The sequence below is a fragment of the Lycorma delicatula genome, chromosome 3, assembly GCF_047948215.1.
Source record: "Lycorma delicatula isolate Av1 chromosome 3, ASM4794821v1, whole genome shotgun sequence".
NCBI lineage: Eukaryota > Metazoa > Arthropoda > Insecta > Hemiptera > Fulgoridae > Lycorma > Lycorma delicatula.
This window is the reverse complement of record NC_134457.1, coordinates 173338478-173356796: the sequence shown is the minus strand read 5'-3', so window position 1 is coordinate 173356796 and position 18319 is coordinate 173338478. Positions and strand designations below refer to the sequence as shown.

General features: G+C 28.9%; 1 protein-coding gene across 3 annotated transcripts in view; it reads right to left on the bottom strand.

The window, feature by feature from the left end:
* LOC142322223 (transmembrane protein adipocyte-associated 1-like) overlaps positions 1-17839 on the bottom strand; it is a 49130-nt gene extending 31291 nt beyond the window's left edge. The window contains exons 1-3 of one of the 3 annotated variants that reach the window (XM_075361043.1): positions 17553-17839; positions 8280-8470; positions 6499-6631 (exon numbers count right to left, since the gene is read on the bottom strand). In XM_075361043.1, the coding sequence (XP_075217158.1) occupies positions 6499-6631; positions 8280-8446 (300 nt within the window). In that variant the 5' untranslated portion in view covers positions 8447-8470; positions 17553-17839. The other 2 variants (XM_075361045.1, XM_075361044.1) reach the window with 2 other exon arrangements.
* Positions 17840-18319: the final 480 nt, after the last annotated feature.

Genomic DNA, 18319 nt, shown 5'->3' with positions numbered 1-18319 from the left:
AATTTATAAAAAAATTGATTAAATGGATATTTTAAAATAAATTTATTAAAAAAAAATTATTAAGCAATAATGTGCTTATTTACATTTCCATTTAATAAATGCTAAAAATATTCTCCTTCACTTGTTTGTCAGGGTGCCAGTCAGTTGTAAAAGGTTGATACTGAGTTATTAAATAATTCCCGAGATATTTTGTGCTGATTTTCGAATTCTAATTTGTAAATTATCAATATCTTGGTCTTATTATAATAAACAATACTTTTTTAGTAATCCCATAGAAAGAATTCCAATGGTGACAAGTCAGATGATCTCGCTGGCCATTCTATTTGACTCATTCAGCTAATCCATCTTCCAGGAAAAGTGCGTTTAAAATTTCATAAACCTGAAGACCAAAATGAGGTGGGGATGTTGTTGAAAACAAATGTTTTGAATGTTTAAAATGATATGGTCAAGAAGCAAAGCCTCATATTTCACTGTGTTTAAATTCCCATCAATAAATATAGGCTGTATCAATTGTCCACCAACAATACCTAACCATAAATTTATTTTGATTGGATACTACGTATGTGCCTCACAATACTAGTGTGGATTAATATCAGTCCAGTATTGACAATTATGGCAATTTACATTGCCATTTTAAAAAAAAGTTGCCTTATCAATAAAAAGTACATTGTTTAATAAATTAGGATACTCAAGTCTTTGACCATAGTCATCTTCATTAAGTTCTTGCACTGGACGAATTTTGAAGCGTTTGACATTTTCCTTTTATTAATGTTTGAATCACTGAATTTTGACTAATGTTATGTTCTTGTGCTGCTGTTACAGGCAAAGAATGAGAATTCTCAATAAATTCTTGCATAATCTCTAATAATTTATTACTATTTGTTGCAGATTTAGGCCTCCCTGGTTTTCCCCTACTATTAATGCTCCCTGTTTCTTCAGATTGATGGTTTTTGACTCTATACCTTTTGAAATAAGGTTACGATTATTAAATTTTGCAATGAACAATTCATAAACGTTATTATATAACCTAACTATATCACCAAAGCTCCTCATCATTAAAAGTGTGACCCTTTCCTGTTCACTAAGTGACATGTTGTATAGCAATGTTAGGTAACACAGAAAAAATTAATTTAGTAAAAAATAATTTCAAAAAAGATAAAAAAAATATGTAAATAACAAAAGTGGGTTACAATGTGATAAAGGTAAACAAAATAAATTAATTAGCCAACCCATCACAATAAATTCTCATAAGAAACAACAGTGTAATAATAAAACACTCTAAATGGAATATTACACAACAAATGAAGTAAGCGTTATCATTCTTTGCAACAATAATAAGAGACCATCAATGATTAGCTGATCAGCATGATTTGGTGACAATATATTTATTTATTTAATTAAATTGAAACCAAAAACAATCTTTCATGTTAAGAAATATAAATCTGGTAATTTTAAAATATTTAAATTTAAGTTTAAAAATAAATTATAATTTAATTCGGATTAATTTATTTTTATTTAATATTATTATTTGAACTAACTAAATTTAGTAATTTTTTTAATTTATCCCGTCGCCATTTTGGGTACAGACATCATACCTACTTTTTATTTATACCATTTTTCTTGTCTTAAAGAGACCTTTAAAATGATCTATCACACAAAGGGTGTTACCATTTAAAATAAAACTTGAGTTAACCACCCCTGGGCCATCCCCCAAGAAGAGGTAAAAATTCTACTTCTCGTCAAATGTAAAGTAGTTGAACGATACCTTATCCTGAAAATTACAGTATTCTATCTAGAACAGTTTCAAATTTGTTGAGGAATTTCCATACTTTTGACTGACTCTGTAATCTGGCTAATGGAAAAAAATTCCCTTATTTATACTAAATAGAAATCTGTCTGTATTACATTATTCTATTAACTCATTAGACAGCAATAAACATTCAGTTTATATTTATATTTGTAAAAATTGGGGGAAACATCGTTTTTCCACCCTTTTTTAGGCCTGTGAATTTTCTAACTCCTTTTTAACTTGACAAAACAAGTCAGTTAATTTTTTCTTTTATGTTCATTAAATTTCAGATCATTTTAGTAATCATTCTTGCTACACTGAACACTTAAAAAAAAAATCTTGTCACCTCCAGCACCAAAATATTTTTTTGGGAGCAGTTAGAACAGAATAATGCGGCTACAATAGAATCATACTTGTTAAGAAACGCCAAAAAGTGGTATTCTTTAATTTTCATTAAGATTCATTATTGTTCACCTAAGAGATAATAATATAAATAAAAAAATATTTAAGTTAAATGTATTTTTCATATTAACAAAAGTTATAATTAATTATATAAATAAGTTTATGAATATCATATTTATGGCCAACAGTATTTATTTGATAAAATGTGATTCATTTTAATAAAAATAAATTACATAGAAATAATAATTTATAAAGGAAGTAAAAAATTATCTTCTTCAGTTAAATAGAAAATAAAATGAATATTGTACATATACACATAAAATCACTTATTCATTTATTTTAATAACTGATACGTGTCTATCCTTTTTTCATGATAACTTCTAACACTATACACAACAAAAATATAATGATAAAAAGAGGTTGATGGTGTATTAAATAAGAAATGGATTAGGGTTATCATGGTATTTTTTGGTGCTCTTTTTTTTATAAAAAAGGAATGCACTAGTGCATTACAGTTTAGAATATAAACTGAATTGTTTTTTTTTTTTTTTTTTTAAGTAAATTGATTTTTATTTTCATTTTGATAAAAATAAAACTGATGGGGGATTCTTCCAAACCTAGAGTTTTTATAGATAATTAAACAAAATCATGTGTTTATATAAATGATCAGAGTATATTTTTTTAATTCGACCAGCTTATAAGAAAAGCCACTTTGTCTTTATTTTATTTTAATTTAAACATTTCTGGAATTATTTTAAAAGTTATTTTGCTGCTAACAATGCACTGCAAAGAAAAAACAGCATAATATTTTTGAAAATTTAGCAACTGAAATCATGGAAGATCACATGAACAATATGAGATAAAATGAGATCTTATTTTTTTAAACTATATGTTTATTTAAAAATCAGATAAAAATAATTCCCTTGGGTTCAAGTTTTATGATCAAATCGTAATCTACTAATGTATGTAGTAGAATGCTGTAATGTGCCCACATTTATAACATAAGGCACACTCACTAGATAAAGTATTTATTTCATTTAGCAATTTACTAGGTTAGATTGTTATTTAGATAAAGAGTAAAATGTACTTTTGCTGTGCTGTTAATAAGTGTATAAAATAATACATAATGTAAATACATTTTTATTATAATGAATTTTTGTTAAAATTAAATTTATGTTCAATAATTTGAAATACCTATAATTTAAAATATTTCTCTTTTGATTAATAACAAGCATAGACTTTTTATTTACATGTATATACAGGGTGAGCAACATAAAACCGGACCCATAATGAAACCGCTACCAAACATTATTTATAGACTCTCACACACTAGTGCGACTAGTGTATGTATATATTACTACTGATTGTTGCTACCGTTTGTCAGGTGGTTACATATCAGTGCAGTGTTGTGAGTGCAGTTGTGTTTGTGTGAAATGATTTATTCAATCCAGGAGAGGATAGCTTTAGTTGATGTCTATATTTGTTCTTGATCGTTAGAAAAATCACGTCAAATATTTGTAGAAAAATTTCCAAATGTCTGTATCCCAGCAAAGAGTATCATGCATACATGATGTAGTTAAAAAGTGGCATACAACAGTTGGTTTCAAATGCAAAACAAAATAGGCAACCTTCCATTAGGATCCCACAAGCCATTGCCAATACTGAAATAAGAATTACTGCCAGTCCAAAAAATTCACCACACAAGTTATCCTAACAATCTGGTGTTAAATACATCGTGTCGTAAAATTCTTCGTGAATTAAAACTGAAACTATACTGCATTACATCTCTGCAACAACTGAAGGAAACAAACAAACTGAAACGACTTTATTTTAAGTGGCTTCTCGAAAGCATTGTTGGTGGACAGATAGACCCAACATCGTATTTCATGTCAGATGAGGCATGGTTTCATTTATCCGGCTATGTTAATTTGCAGAACATCAGGCATTGGATGGCAAGGAATCCTCACAAGATATTTGAGTGTCCACTTCAAAATGAGAAAATTGGTGTTTGGTGTATTGCTTTCAGTAATCGTATTTGACCGGACTGTCCATTCACAAGTTTATCTCACAATTTTCGAAGAATTCTATGCGCAATTAACTGATAATGAAAAAGAATAAGCTTCTTCCAACAAGACGGAGCAATGTGTAATACACCAAACATTTCACTGAATCACATTTATGCAGCTTTCACAAATGAACAAGCTGTTCAACAGAGGACAAAGGCTTACACATTCCCCAGAGTTTACTGGCAATTTTTTTCTTTGGGTCTACTTAAAGGAGAGATTTTATCCATCTAATCCCACAACATTGACGAACTAAAGGTGAAGATTCAACGAGAAATAAACACAATTGACTATAATCAATGCAATTGTCAACATTTTGCGTAAGACGACTCTCAATATGATCGTCTAGCACAAAAGTGCACTGATGCTCAAGGTAGTTATTTTGAACATCTCTTGTTAACAATAAGGTAAATAAATGCAATATTTAAATTACATTTTATGTTTTTCTTATTTAATTTATCCGTATCATTCATAAAATTTCATTTTAACATAACCTAACCGATTCTGTAATGGTTACGTTATGGGTTCGGTTTTATGTTGCTCAACGTGTATGTAATATATATACATATATATATTTTTTTTTTTTTGAAAATTTATTAACATATTGACCACTTTGCTAATAAAATTTAATATTAAATGATATATAAACCACCAAAACAGAGTAAATAGATAAGTTACCATATTTTTTTGAAGAACTGATTTTCATAAGATCTCGCAGCATCTTCAGTTGGTATTTAATTTTGTAATTACAGAATTATTACATTTTAATATAATTAATAATGCAGTACTGAAAAAATTCTGCTGGCCAATTCTAAACAGCAAAATTTGCATATTTGTCCATAATAAATCTCAATATTCAAAAAACAGTAACAATTTTGACAAACTATAGAAACAATTTATTTTAATGTAATTATAGAATTAACTGCCAAATGAAGATGTGGGATACTGTGAAAATCAATAATTAGAATTAATATGGTAAGTTTAACTTATCTATTTACCATGTTTTGGTGGTTTATATTTTATTTAATATTATATATATATATATATCCTTCATTTCTATCTTTTAAAAATAATTATACTATTTATATTACTACATTATGTAATTTTAAATATTCATACTCCCTAAGCAAAAATCCAAAAACATCAATTTTAACAAACTAAATTTTTTTAACAGGTAATATTTTATAAAAATTAATTTTAAACACATCACTTAAAATGAATTTCAAGTAATTTTATCAATTTAAGCACACATTAAAACATTCTCTTGGTATATCAATGGGAAAGTTTCAAAAGTAATTCATATAGAAATGTATATATATATTTTATATCATACAGATATAGCTCATTTTATATGCGATGAAGCCCATAGATAACACATGATAAAAAAATCTGTTCCTATACTTTGAACCTGTTTTAACCAAAAATGACAACCACTGAGCACTGATCTTCACATGCAATACCTTCATTCCTTTATAAGTCTGCTACAAAGTTCTTGGATTTTTTGGATAAGAACTCATGTAAATTTATTGATTGCTACAAAAAAACCTGTAGCATAGTAAATGGCACTTTGTGGAGATTTTGAAAGGTAGACTATTTTCTTACTCAGTTTCTGTCAGGCCATGGCTGTGTCAGTTATTCTATGTATGCAAGGGAGCACAGTGAAGATGACTTGTACCCATATTTTGGTTCCCTTGATGATGTTAAGCACATGATTTTCATGTGCGATAGGTGGAAAAGTCCAAGGGTGCAGTGTGCGGCAGTAATGAGCCTGCGAGACACAAACAATATAATCGGTATCATGCTCCTTAACATCGAGAAGTGGAATGCGGTCTCCGAGATGGTGAAGAGCATCACTGCAGGGAAGGGGGTGAAGAATAGGATGGGAGCCAGCCTGCAGGATAGGGCAGCATCTATCAGCATCAGTTATATTAGATTACGTTAGAATAGACCAGAATTAGGTAGACATACATGTTCCATAATGCACGTGGGGCTTCACTGAGCTCCTTGCCATCCCCTTTCTGATGACCCTACAATTCCCACCAGAAATTGTGTTGTGCTTATCCCCTCCTCTAACGAAAAAAAAAGTCGTGTAACCCAGTTGTATATTACAAGATTTTATATGACTCATTCTGAATGTTCAATGCATTAACATCTACCACCACTTACATCATTCTACTTAAATCAAATAAAACTAAGATAAAAGAGTTTAATAGAAAATAATAATGATAATAAATAAATACTGACAAGGCCATAAAATGCAAAAAAGATTGGGCTGCTGGTTGCTCTCAATTTCAGTCTAGCTCTGTTAAATCTTACTATTAAGAATAAGAGAAATAATAAATTTGGAACTAAGATTACAACATCCCAAATTCTGATCCTGAAACACAAAAATTATGACATCCATTAATTATTTTTCTATTTATAAACCATTTTACTAAGAAAAATAAAAAAAAATGACTATTTTACAATATTATTTCTATAAGCACAAAACAAATATACTTAACATATAAAAACCTTAGCATACAAAACATTATATTCTTAAGTTGAGAGATGATCAAACAAATCAATAAAAACTAACCATGTAACACAGAAACTGCAACTTTCAACCTGGGTTCTGAGAGGAAATCACTAAAATCAAGAATTGCACAGGTCCACAGAAATCAGTTAATTTTAAAATGGTAAGAAATGTTTCTAGCTTTTTAAGCTTTTAATCAATAAAAACAAATTGTAATTAGATGTTCAACAACTCTCCATAAATATTTTACAATATGAAATCTTATAAATAAGGATGTATCAATCTGAAAAAAAACCTTTTACATTTTAATGGAAGAGAATTTATTCAGAAAACTAAAATAAATAAAAAAAAGAATAATGAACCATTAATACAATTAGGAATACTTCCATCATAATCTAACAAACATTAATACCTGGTGGACAGAACTTCTAATAATTATATACACTATCTTTGCTGAGGTGTGAAAGATTTCAGGCCTAGTCTTAGTAAGGTCCTTTGGTAATTTTTTGGCTCTAAAAAGTTTCTTCCAACTAGGGTTCAAGGGACAAAATAAAAATTCATAAACAAAGTTTCATAAACAAAGTGATTGAAATTCAATCACTTATTTGCAGATTATTTGACAAGCAACATATTGTTTTAACTATTTCAGTTTCATCATTTTTTACATTTTTAATTTTTTTAAAGTTAAAGTTTTGTGAATTCTAAAGGAACTTTAAAAGCAAATTCAGCTATTGTTTGTTAGTGGATTAATTCTTTTGGAGATATTATTCAACATTAATTTTACTATTTTATAAACAGTGTAAATAAATTTTATATATTTTTTAAAGTATTTCTTTTGAATGATTACATTTTCAATTTGAGAAATGTAATTTATGTATATTGCCTAAGTAAAATAAATTTTTGATAACCTTTTTAATTTTCATAACTAGAAGAGAAAAAAAAATCATTATATACACATGTATGATATAAATACTTTTTTTTAGAATTATGGACTATAGCAGACATATTTTCCCAGTGAAAATACATCCTTTTCAGAAATGAATGTAAGCAAGTATTGTAGGGTTACCTGTATTAGAAAAACAGAAAAACTAACATAAAATTACAAACAACACAATTAATTGTTGGTTAACAAATATGAGTTGTTATTTTCTAGCCTTAAACTATTAAAAACATAATATACACATAATGTACAGGAGAAACTGAGTGTCTTCTTTCCCAAAGGATCAAAATTTATTAAAAATTCTGTTTGTTGAAAACATGTAAAATAATCAAAAAGTCACAATTTCTCCTTTCTTACTACTACGCAAGAAGAAAATTAACATAATTTGGTCAGTCAGTTTAGTTTATTTATATTCTTTGGAATTTTCTAGCTTATGATAAGAACTTCTAGGGGGCTTCCCTGAAAAATTAAAATTTCCCAAGACCATGAGTTTGGGAGATAAGCAAATGGTAAGCAAATAAATAAGCAAAGTAGTATTTCACTCTCGTAAATACAGATAAACATAAATACCTTGAGTTAGGTATTTCAGTGTATAGAATTAATTTACAAAGGTTTTCTTCATCAGCTGGTTGATAAGGTTGTGATGTAGTATTAGTCTGTAAATTAACTATTACATCAGAGGGAGCCTCAGAGGTTACTTTTGGATCTATGCTGGATTCTTGCCCTGGCACCACCATACTGATTCAACGTACCAAGACTACCTAAATAAAAACAGAAAATAAAGTTTATAAAAAAATAGTTCTAATAAGATACAAAAATATTATCTACAATGATAAAAATGGGTTCAATCTAACATTCAAGCTGTATGCAGCAATACATTTTTGACAAAAAATTTAATTAAGCATCAATCAGTGTCTTTAACTACCTATTAATGGAAACAATAAAGTTTGGAAAAAACAATACTGTTTTTGAAAATCAAATGTAGATAAAAAAATGCGCTTTCTAAATTTGCAGAAATGTGTGCTGCCACAAGTGTAGATTAATACATAATTTACGACACAGTTAATGGTAGCTGTTTTACAATGGTTGCAAAGCCTTTTTAAAGTGATCATGCCTTTAATTCATGATACTATAAGTTATGCAACTGGTACATTTGTTTAACATTTGAATTTTTGTTGGATGAAGAACTAATAGTACAGTTTTTATTTTCATGTTTTAATTTTTTTTGGCATAACTCTTAATGATTAATAAAAAACAATAATGGAAAAAGGAGAAGCAAAAAACCCTACATTACTACATTTGATAATCCATAATTAATTGTAATAAATGTTTTTTATCAAAATAACAGTAAACTATCACTCATGGCCATAAAAAAACAACATTGCTTTTGAAAATCAAATATAAATATAACTCACTTCCTAAAAGTTTTTCTAAAAATTATTCAAACATTTTAACAGTGAATTTTTACTGTGACTGCAGTAAAGAGTGGAACTACATAAACAACAAACTCAGCAAGACTGTCCAAATGGTATAGTGGGGTTTGGTATTACAATTATTTTCAAACTCTTTTGATGTTTTGTGAAATTCATATTTGTTATACTACGTCAAAAAAGTGAAATAGATGTTCAAAGAACAAGTCAACAAAAAAAATTTACTTGTAAAGCTGGTTTATGGGTCACAGAGATAGTGAAATAGTCAAGTCTTACAGCAATTCAGCCTTGACCAGTTCAAACATTTTTAAATAAAATGTAAATTTCAAAAAGAAAAATTGGGTAAAGGCAATGAATGCAGTGAGTGAATCAATAAAGGTTTCGCAAAAAAACATCACTGTTGTTGGTAATCTGTTTAAAACGTATCATTAGAAAACATTTAGCAACATACTTCATTCACTAGAATAGACATGAATGAGTTTCAAGATGGAAGTTACTGGATATGATCAAAAGGGAAAACCTCTTTCAATATGGTCACTTACTATTAATGAAAATTGATGTTTTAACATATATTCTGAAAACAATGCTTCAGACTTTTGGAATGGATTGGTGAACATTCAAGACTGAAAAAACTGCAGTCCAGAAATCAAGAATTTGGATGACATTAATCAGTTCTTTTAAAAGAATTGATGTGAGAATACAAGGGTGAATCAAATTTAAAAGGTAATTTTGTTATTCTACGCAGCAAGCAGTTCTGAGCTGGATGGTGGAGTGGGAGGTTAATGTTTGGCGAGTTTAAGAGGGGGATCCAGCTTGGTTAGTTCCTCCCATCTGTTCTGTCGCTAGTACAGCCATGAGTGAGCAAGAGGTTCTGTCATCTGTTGCACAATGTATAATCATAAAGGTTATGAAGGTGTTAAACCTGCAGAAATTTTAACTCCTTTAAAGGTAGAGTTTGGGGACACTACACTGTCTCAGAACCAAGTGTTCATGGTCCAGATAATTTAAGCGTGGGCTAGAAAGTGTAGAAAACGAAAGTCATGATCAACATCCAAGGTCAAGCCCCACAGCTAACAAAACTGTGCCATAAAAGAGCTTATTGAAGGTGATTGCCAGTTCAGTGCTGAAGAAATCACATCAGAAGGGATGTAGGCTATGAGAGTGCTCAATCTATTATTACAGATCATCTTGGCTTTAGAAAAATTAGTGCTTGATGGGTTCTGAGGTTGTTGACCGAAAATCAAAAACAGATCAGGTCATAGATCTGTGAGAAACTTCTGAATCAATTTTGGCAAGAAGAGAGACAATTTTTTGGGATGCATTGTCACATGTGATGAGACATGGGTCCATCATTATACTCCGGAGTCAAAAATGGTGACTAAGGAGTGATGAAGGAAGAATGAGGGCTGCCCAGTAAAGACCAAAACCCATCTGTCAGCAGGAAAAGGTCTTGCAATGATTTTTTTTTACTCAAGGGGAGTTTTACTCATTGGTTCTCTCCACAATCAATGAATGGTGAATGCGGCTTACTACTGCCACCAGCTGCTACCATCAACAAAAGCCACCTATCAAAACAATGGACGGGGTATGCCATCAGAGATGTCATCATTCTCCATGATAATGCCAGACCACACACTGTGATTTTGACAAGGAATAAATCAGAAAAAATGTACTGGAAAACCCTCGACCACCCTCCCTACAGTCCAGATTTATCCCTGATATGATTCAAAAACAATGATGACATCTAGGAGTGCATGCACAATTTTAGCTGACGACTCATCCTCAAACTTTTTATGAACAAGGAATGTTCATAAATGTTCATGTTAATTAATAAATTTACAATAAAAAATTATCCTTTATATTTGATTCACCCTTGTAGACTGAGCAGCAACTCTTTGTGTGCAGGAAAGTTGTGTAGTTAGTAAATACTATAAACGTTTGCTCTTTTTAACTTCATACATTTAATCCACTTGTCCCATACAGATAATTCATCTTTTAAAATTTCTTGATGACAATGTAGCAAATTATTTAACTAAAATGATTTGCCACCTTTTGTCACAAAAAACACATCATGATATTACAATATCTCTCAACTCTGTACTCACCATTTTTATATTCCATTACTTTTCCTATATTTTTTATTCTGTGCATATGCCACTGTCTTGTAGAGAAGTGCATATGCCACTTTACAGACAAAATTTATAAAATAATGTAGTATATATATATATATATATATATATATACATACACACACAATAATTTGTGAAAAAATACAGCACTACTTACATCATTATCACAAGTTAACAGATTTTTATTTCACAACTACATACAGTTTCTCTTTTGTTTGAGAATTGTTTTAATATTCTTTCTGAATTTAAAAATTATTTGTAATTTTAAAGAAACGTAAATAAAAAGATAATGGAAAAATTACCCCATTATAAATGGGGCATAGAGGAACATCAGTGAATATTAAATATCCATACATTATTAGTGTGTACTGCCCAAATTCAAATGACAACTTTCTCATGTGATTAGCCTGTATAACAACTACCTCACAAATACCCTGACTGTAACAGCTTGTCAATTGTTGAACTAATTTTGAAAAAAAAAATAAACGAAAAAATACTAATTCAAATATAAATGTTGATAATAAAAACTGATTTATTTTAAATTAATATATAATTATTACGATAAAACAGTACATTTACTTTACTGATGCAGAAAATCTTAATGATATCAGAAATTAATGTTTCATCATGGTGAATTACAGATTACAGGAATAACATTAAGAATGGGTAGGTGAGTTACAATATGGAAAAAAGAAAGAACTGCCCTAGTATTTATCTGGAATGATTAAGAACATGTAAAAAAGTTGTAATTAAATGAAATACAAAAAATAAATAATACTAATAAAAAGAAGACGTGGTATAATATTAATACAAACCATAAAATGTATGAAAATAATAGTAAATATGGGGCAATAACTAAATGATTAATTATTTACATATCAGTTTGTAAGGAGTTAACTGAGATTACTTAAAGGCATACAGATCTTGGATATCACAAATCAAAATTTTAAATTATCCAAGTTAAAATAAGAAAATCAAATATATAATTACCTTTTATCTATTTCATTTTAATTAATATTATGAGTTTTATTTTAAAACTCTTCAAGATTAATATTATTTTTGTAAAAAGAAAAATTTTATTTAATTTTTTTAAATGGATGGGGTAAACGAGTCAGTTATTTATTAAAAATAGCAATGGGCTAGATTGCAAGACATATTTGGCCCCATTTTTATTTTTGGACAACTACTTAATTTAACTTATTTTATTAATGTTTAACAACTTTTTCTGTATTCTAGAAAAGTGAGAATGAAAAAATCTGAAAGGGTAAATGGAAAAAGAAAGTCTTTTTTTTTAAAAAAAAAGTGGGGAAAACATTATTTTTCCTTTAGCCTTTTTTGGCTTTCTTTAATTTATTTTTATAGCATTCACTTTCAGATCAGGTCATTCTTAGTGATGATGAAGATATTAATTTTAAATTATTTTTCTTTTCTTTGTTACGTTTCATAAGCCTAATGGTTGTAACTCTTATTTAAATCATAAGCCACTTCCAGAAATGGTATATTTATTCTCTAGAATGATTAAGCAATCTATACCAGGTTTACTGGTATGTGGAAATGTAGTAGAAATAACAAAGATGGACCACTGAATGTGAAAATAGGAGGAGAAAAGATTATGGAGGTAGAAGAATTTTGTTATTTGGGAAGTAGAATTACTAAAGATGGACGAAGCAGGAGCGATATAAAATGCCGAATAGCACAAGCTAAACGAGCCTTCAGTAAGAAATATAAGTTGTTTACATCAAAAATTAATTTAAATGTCAGGAAAAGATTTTTGAAAGTGTATGTTTGGAGTGTCGCTTTATATGGAAGTGAAACTTGGACAATCGGAGTATCTGAGAAGAAAAGGTTAGAAGCTTTTGAAATGTGGTGCTATAGGAGAATGTTAAAAATCAGATGGGTGGATAAAGTGACAAATGAGGAGGTATTGCGGCAAATAGATGAAGAAAGAAGCATTTGGAAAAATATAGTTAAAAGAAGAGACAGACTTATAGGCCACATACTAAGGCATCCTGGAATAGTCGCTTTAATTTTGGAAGGACAGGTAGAAGGGAAAAATTGTGTAGGCAGGCCACGTTTGGAATATGTAAAACAAATTGTTAGGGATGTAGGATGTAGAGGGTATACTGAAATGAAACGACTAGCACTAGATAGGGAATCTTGGAGAGCTGCATCAAACCAGTCAAGTGACTGAAGACAAAAAAAAAAAAAAAAACCAGGTTTACATGGAAAGTGAGGAGTTAGTTAGAGATCTACAAGTGAATCATCACTTTGTACATAAGAAGGTCGTCTAAATGGAGAACATCATTACTCAGAGAGCATATCTTACAACTGGTGTCCGTCCATCTTCCTCAGATGCTTTATATTCAGCTACAAACTTTAAAATATCCATTAAAATAATGCAACAATGTAAAGCAACACATTAGAAATGCATAACACCTTGCCTCAAAGCAACAGAAGATAAAATTATTTTTTAAGTTAAAATTATATTCTGTCATGCTAGCCAGTAAAATGTCATTAAATTCAGAAATTATTATTAAAGCTATTTTTTTAATTTTTTTTCTTTCAAATGACTGGAGATAAACAGATTATCACCTCCTTATGCAAAGTGACTAATGACCTATTTTAATAAAGAATATTGTTAAGTAATGTTATATTCAAACAGTAACCAACAAACAAAAAAATCTGAAACTCAATTATAGAAATTTTTTAGTTAAAATAGGCTACTTTATTTTGGTAATATATTATTTATAATTAAGAAGAAAATAAGTTGCAACATTATAAAAAAAAAGGATTAATGGTAGGTACATGATTTACTATCTACTAGTTATGTAATTTTAGTTTCATGTTTTTAATTTTGCAAAGCACCTTAAATGTGATAACATTTTTTTTAAAGATTAATTAATCAAAGTAATTTTAAGATTTTGATTGTCCCATATATCATATCCAGAATGTGTCACATGGATAACCAATGAGTCATATACTGTTATTCATTGATTGCTGAGTTAATGTGCAGTGCATTTATTGCTACCCACACATAAAAATAAAAATGATTTTTTTTTATAATTGTTTTTTATTAAAGCAAATGAAAAAGTGTTATTATCATTATTATAAACATTATCTACACATATCTTATCTTGTATAATTAAATATCTTATCAGGAAAGAAAATGTAAAAGGTAATACACTGGGTACAAAATAACCAGTTACTAGGGGTCTGGAGTTCAAATGCTACGATGATATTTTATAATTATGATGATCATTTTACAATTAAGAATATTTTGTTTTAGAATCTAAAAAATAACCAGACAAGTTATTATCACCTAAGATACAAATAACAGAATGCCACACTGGGTCAACCTATAAAAACTATTAATAAGACTTGGAAGAAAAGTTATGAAGGGTAAAAACAAGAAAATAAATTACCAAAACATAGCATATAAAAATATAAAGCAAATACATTCAAATAATTTTGTACAGTGCAGAGACTGTACTCCGCATAAATAACAGCAGTTGTAAAAGGAAACAAACTAAAAAAATAAATTTTTAAAACCAAATGACAAAATCCAAAGCAATAATATTAAAAAATAAGTAAAAACATTCTAATCCACCAATGTATGAAGCAAGTATAAATAAATAAATAGATAGGAAGCAAGAGTAAAAACCTAACCTCAGAGAAAAATCTGATTTCAAAAAATGTATCAATTCAGCCAAACTGCTGTCCTCAACAGTGGCTGTTCTGCATAGTAGTTCAAACCTACAATGAAATGTCACATAACATATACAATCAGGCAGAGTTAATGCAATGATATAGAAGTAATATAGGGGACAAATTGCAGCATCACCTGGCAACACAGAGAATCTGTAACTTGCTGTGCCTTAAACATAAATGCCAAAGAAGAACCTTTTTATAACAACTACCTCACACTAATGAGAATCAGTCTACCATCCACAACAGCCAACCACTCACATTGCCGTACTCTCCAACCAATGTTTCAAGAAACAAGCAAAATCAGAAAGGATCATTCTTGTAATGAAGATTGGCTGGGCGCAAGACTTCTTGGAATCTTCATTAGACCATTCATTATAATTGGAAATGGATAACTACAGGGGAAAATTTCTTATAATCCAAAAACAAGGAGAAAATAAATACAGTATTTGCAAGTTATTTTATTCTCATATCTTGAAAGTATATCAAAAAAATTTTAATCTAATACTAACCTGTAAGAAACTTATATTTTAGTTATTATATTGGCTATTATTATTTTACAATAAATTCTTCATATTGGCTATTTATTATTTTTTATTTAATGCATGTCATTTCTGTGCATTTAGAGTTCCCCACTGTCCAGTGTTTTGTTCCCATTGGTTCATTACATGACACCTGTATCTTATAAGCTTTTGCTTTTAAAATACTAACTAGAATGATAAGCAACCCATACCAGGTATTCATGGAAAGCAGGAATTAGTTAATATAATGGGATTTGTAAGTGACTTTATAAATCACTTTATACCCAAGGGGGACTGGCTAAATGGAGAACATCATTACTCAAAGATCATAACTTACAACTGGGTCTATCTTCCTCAAATGCTGTATATTCAGCTACAAGTTTTAAAACAGGCATTAGAATAATTCAACATGTTAAACTGCAATAATGTCAGTCATTGATAGAAGTATATGATGTGTTAATTAGCAGTGTTATGAACTTTACAAATATCAATCTTGTTTAGGCTCCAAGCATATCAATCTTAAACATCGGCACTGCACCAAAGTGGCAGGAAATATTATCTTTTTTTACCAACTACCTATTACCACACAGAAAGGAGACTGAGGAACCAACATGTTGTTACATCAATTAGGCAGTTTGACACTTCTGGTTTAAAGAATCCAGAATTTCAAAAAAACTTTTATATATTTACATACAATTTACTTATTTAGGTATACATATATTATACAGTAATATTTAGAATAACATACAAGAATGCCTTGAACATAATGTTTGAAGCAAGTCATCATGAAAAAAGATGCCGACAGTTAAATCACCAATAAAAAGAGTGGCTTGTAACCATTTACATGAATGCTGTCAACCTATCAGAAGATTGCAAAAGATATGCTTATGAACAAAGCCAATCAAAGATCTTATTTATAGCCCTGCTATGATATACCTTATTAACCAATACATCTTAAGCAATATGCATTGGGTAAATGCTTAATTCTAGCAATCATTGCTTATTTCGATATGACAATTTTGATTTAAAAAAGTTAATTTTGGTCAAATTAACATAAAAGAAAAAATCTAAATTTTAGGTTAAATAATGATGTAAAACTTTCACGAGGGAGAAAATTAGTCACAAAACATTAAGTTTAACTTTATTTAATTTAATAATGGATTATATTCATTATTACTGAATTTATGATTTTTTTATTAAATAACTTAGCATTTCTGCAGTAAACATTGAAAAATTAATTGTAGCTTACTTTGAACATGAAAAATATTCAAGCCAATAAAACTGGAAAAGATCATACTTTACTGATGTTTGTATTAAATAACATAACCATGAGAAAGCAAAAAAAAAGAAAAATTACAATAAAAACTAAATGCAAACTAGTATAATTCCATATAATGCAAGCTAATAGTTTCAATTTTATAATTATATTTTTATATCAATATTTTGAACACCCTTGTATAAAAAAAAAAAACGACTTAAATCAACAGATTATCGACAAAATAGAATCCCGTTAATCTCACAACAGTTTTATTTTTCTTCTGTCACGCACAAATGCAAATGTGTAGCAGAAAACCTTGTCTGCACTAAATAAACCTACATGAAAATAAACAGATGTACAATTTTTAATATCCAAAACACTCAACTGTAACTGAATAATTTTTGTATGGGAATATTTTTTTATACAGTAGTAATAAAAAAATCTTATAAGATATGCAATTTACACGTGCACAATTTTTTTATGATCTAGTTTAAAAAATTTTATGAAAAATTTAAAAATAACTAACAATTTATGCTTAATAAACAATAACTTTCTTGAAACTAGGTCCTACAACTAATTTGAATAAATTATCAGCAAATTACTAAGATTTATTTATGTCTGTACTATGGTGGGTTTAAAATGTACAGACAAATGTAGACAATATACAAACTTTTCTACCATGAATAAGTTTTATTGCCACAAATATTATACATACCTAGCTAGCATTAGTATAAAAAAACAAAGTTGAATGAAACTTAAAAATCACACACAAAAGTTCACCAAAATAAGAAATGAATTACCTCGTTCTACATAAAAATTAAAATAATCCTATTAACAAATAGGACTTTCAAGGTTTATCCCGCGCCATGCAAACAAATTATAGGTTACTGTTTTAACAATTCTCCTACATTACACTAGGTTATACGATTTACGTTTAAAACAAAAAAAAGTGTGATTGACAAACACGACCTAATACAAACAAAAAAAAACTGCTTCTAATTATTAGTCTACACTTCCTTCCATATGTTTATTTGTATTCTTGTCAGCTGATTTCTCCTGCTTTCAGTTTTACCACTTAGTTATGCATTTTGCGTGATTAACAAACAATGACGTCAACTCAAACGAATTTTTTATATGAGTCTATGATAAAGCTAACCTACTGAGAATATAATTTTATTTCCGACTTGATAAATAAAATAAAATTATTTGATGACTTCAACGAATTGCATTTAAATTTTAATTTGCTTATGAACATTAAGCAGATGAACTACTGCACCAGTATTCGCAGCAAAACAACTGAAATCAAAATTCGTGATAAATTTTTATCGGATCAAAGAGTACTTTAGGACAGCTACTATAAACCAAATTAGCAAACTGTAAGCGAATGAATCCATTGATGAATCGTCTGCACATTTGATAATCAACCGAGATTTATATTCGCCGCTATATTTAAAAGAGTAAGCACATGAAAACTTATCATGAAAAGGATTATCTACAACCTAATTTTGCGTTTTCCACTTGTCTGTTTTTGTATTTTATGTAGTCCAACGTTACTAACATATAAACA